This window comes from Antrostomus carolinensis, unplaced genomic scaffold (genome assembly GCF_000700745.2).
Source record: "Antrostomus carolinensis isolate BGI_N321 unplaced genomic scaffold, ASM70074v2 scaffold39220, whole genome shotgun sequence".
Classification (NCBI taxonomy): Eukaryota; Metazoa; Chordata; class Aves; order Caprimulgiformes; family Caprimulgidae; genus Antrostomus; species Antrostomus carolinensis.
In genome coordinates this window covers 6,784-9,718 of record NW_010291356.1, presented here as the reverse complement: position 1 = coordinate 9,718, position 2,935 = coordinate 6,784, and the positions used below count along the sequence as shown (strand labels likewise).

The following is a 2,935-nucleotide window of genomic DNA, read 5'->3' as shown; positions in this document are numbered from 1 at the left end:
GCTGGGGTTTGGTAAGAGCACCAGCTGTGCTTGTAGCCCTTGTCTTGAGTGGTTGCCTAACCAGAGCCATTTCCTCCTGTAGGAAAACGACGCTACGATAGGAAGCAGAGTGGCTACGGGGGCCAGACAAAGCCCATCTTCCGTAAGAAGGTGAGTGCTGCTCCTGGAAGGAGGACCTGAAACCCTGTCAATCCACGTGCCCACCTGGAGAGGGACGCTTCAGCCTCCCGCAGCCTTAGGCTGGTCCTGTGCTCAGTTGTTATGGCAGCTTAGTGGTGGTTGTGCTGTCTGGGGAGTGTAAGTTCCCCATCCACATCTGCTCATCTCCTCTGCTGTTCCTGTCTCATGTGGATGCTCCTTTTTTTGCAGGAGTGATGTAACTCCTGCAGGGAGCCTGGGTGCTGTAGGGGAGTGAGCTCCCATTGGACGTGAAGCTTGTAATGAAACAAAATCTGTGGTGTTTCCAGCATGGAAGCAAAACCTGCTGGGCTGGTGTGTTAGTTTTTGTGTGAGCTGTTGAGTTACACTGACAGAGCTACTTGCCTGGTTGCTGGAAAGCCCTGGTGTTCTGCTGGAGATGTTCAGGAAGTCTTCCAGCAACAAAACCAAAATGAGACAGCAGTTTGTCAGGTTGCCTTTGTGCCAGGAAGTGGGGAGACCTTGCAGAGAACCCCCCTGTAAGCAGGGTACACAGAGCAGCCGTGCCGCTCTCGCAGTCTGGCCCTCTCCACACTGCCATCCCCACTCCTGTTTCTGCCCACTCAGCATTACATGGATGATCAGCCAAGGTTAGAACTGCTGGTTGCAGCCCTGTCCAGCTGCTGCAGTAGCTTTACAGCTTTGGGTTCTTCCCTCTGTAAGTCTTTTGGGTTTGATCTGACTTCTCCGTCGCCGTGGGTCTGCGCTGAGCACGTTGCGTCGCTGCTGCTTCCAGGGAAGGTTTGTCAGTTGTGGTGCTTCCAGGTGTTCTTTCTGCCTGGCTTCCTGGTGCAGTGCCTGTTTCTTGGTCTGTTCACTGGCCCAGACTTTCTTCCCAGTCAGTGTGGCTGATCTCTGCAGGGACCAGCCCTGCCCCACTCAATGCTTTTGTGGGTGTCCTTTCTTGTGAAGCTACAGATCCACCCTACTCCTGTGCTGTTCCTCAAGGTGCCACCTTGTTTTTAATGGAGGGAGCCTAACTGTGTTGCTAGTCCCTTTCTTTGCACTTTGAAGACAACCTGCTGAATCTTCAGGAGTGCAGCTAACAGGCTTTTCCTGAGAGCAGCCATTTGTCTGCCTGTTGACACTCCGTTCATCGGTGCACTCTGCTCCTCTCCTCCCAGGCTAAGACCACAAAGAAGATTGTGCTGAGGCTGGAGTGCGTGGAGCCCAACTGCAGGTCCAAGAGGATGCTGGCCATTAAGAGGTGCAAGCACTTTGAACTGGGAGGAGACAAGAAGAGAAAGGTATGTTTGTGCACCAGGAGTGGCCGAGAGAGGCTGGTGATGTTCAGTGGTCAGTAAACTCCCTCTGTCTCTTCCTTCTTGCAGGGCCAGGTGATCCAGTTCTAAGCTCCATCCTGCTTGTTGTTATGGACCCTATTAAAGTATTTGGAAGTGATCTGCTGCTTGTTTTTGTGTATCTCCTCGTAGTGAGGTGGGACTTGTGAGTACATCGACCCAGCAGGAAGGTTTGGTCTGCAAAGCTGCTTAGTAAGTGGACAGTTTGTAATCTGAAGGTCTGCAGACGGGTGGGATCTCCTTACTGTGGTAGCAGGAGATGTTGTAGGACATGTAGAGCCTGAGGATCTGGTGGATTTTTGTACCAGTGGCTTCTTGGTGTGAGTGTTGTGCTGTTGCTTTTCTCCAGGCTTGCTTATGAGTTTCCATGGTAGAAGGCTGCCTTGGGGATTGGACTAGATGATCTTTTGAGGTCCCTTCCAATCCCTAATATTCTGTGATTCAAAAGGGCCTCCTCGAAACTTCTGCAGCTTGTTTCATTTAAGACAGTCTCTGTTATAGTGGTTCCATTCCAGGAATGCTACTGTGAGTTTGAATTGCTGGTAGATGAAGTAGTGATTGGCCGGGAGGGAGAAGGCAGCAGCAGAGCTGCCTGAGTACACATTTTTCCTCTCCAAGCCCTTGCTCCAGAGGAGAGGCAGGTAAGGTTCCTTGTCCCCAGCAATAGTTTCAACACAGTAGGGACCAGAGTAATCTGAACTCCCCCAGACTGTCCCTGCACTTGGCTGGAGGCCCCCCTTTACAAACAGGGAACGGTTGTGCTGCCCTGAGGGGTAACACACAAGCCAGGCCCTGGAGCAGCTGGTGGGTGTAGTACCAGGACCTTCATCTTATGGAGCATCACCTGCACCATCAGGCAGTGTTCTGTGCTGCAGCTGAACTATGGCCACTGTGCCGTGGCCGAGTGCTGCTGTAGCTCATGGATGGCAGAGGGACAGCTTCATGCCCCTGGGTCTGGCTGCTGATGGCACCTCTTTAAGAAAAGCTCAAGCACAGCACTGAAGTGTCACCTGAGCAGTGATTGATGGGTGACTCCAGCCTACCTGGGCTTTGACGGGATCATCCCTGGAGGCAGCAGCAGCAGCATGTGCCCTGTGAGCAGGTGCTGGCAGCACAATGGAGCTCTCAAGAGTAACTTTCTTGTAGTGGAGATAGAGCTGGAGGATGGAGAAATGCCTCTGCATCCTCCTGGGGACTGAGAGGGCTCAGTTACTGAGCAGTAACAGTTTGCTTTTGGTTATTCAGTACTGCAGGTGTGGTGGGAGCTTTTGGGCTCCTGAAGCTGTTGCCAGCAGTGGCTGTGGCCTCTCTCTGCCTGTGAGGGGGCTGCCCTGTGTCAGCTTTACCGAGCGCTGTTTGTGATCCTGACACAGTGACTGGAACAAACCGGCCTGTTTTCTAAATCCTGACTGAATTTCTGGTACTGTGCTGTGTTG

General features: G+C 52.5%; 1 protein-coding gene across 1 annotated transcript; it reads left to right on the top strand.

Moving 5' to 3' along the window:
* Positions 1–82: 82 nt before the first annotated feature.
* On the top strand, positions 83–1,550 carry LOC104531244 (60S ribosomal protein L36a; the record flags this gene model as incomplete). Its single annotated transcript, XM_010176073.1, has 3 exons — positions 83–150; positions 1,323–1,445; positions 1,530–1,550. Coding segments are annotated over 3 exons (212 nt in total), but the record flags the coding sequence as incomplete, so codon positions are not given.
* Positions 1,551–2,935: the final 1,385 nt, after the last annotated feature.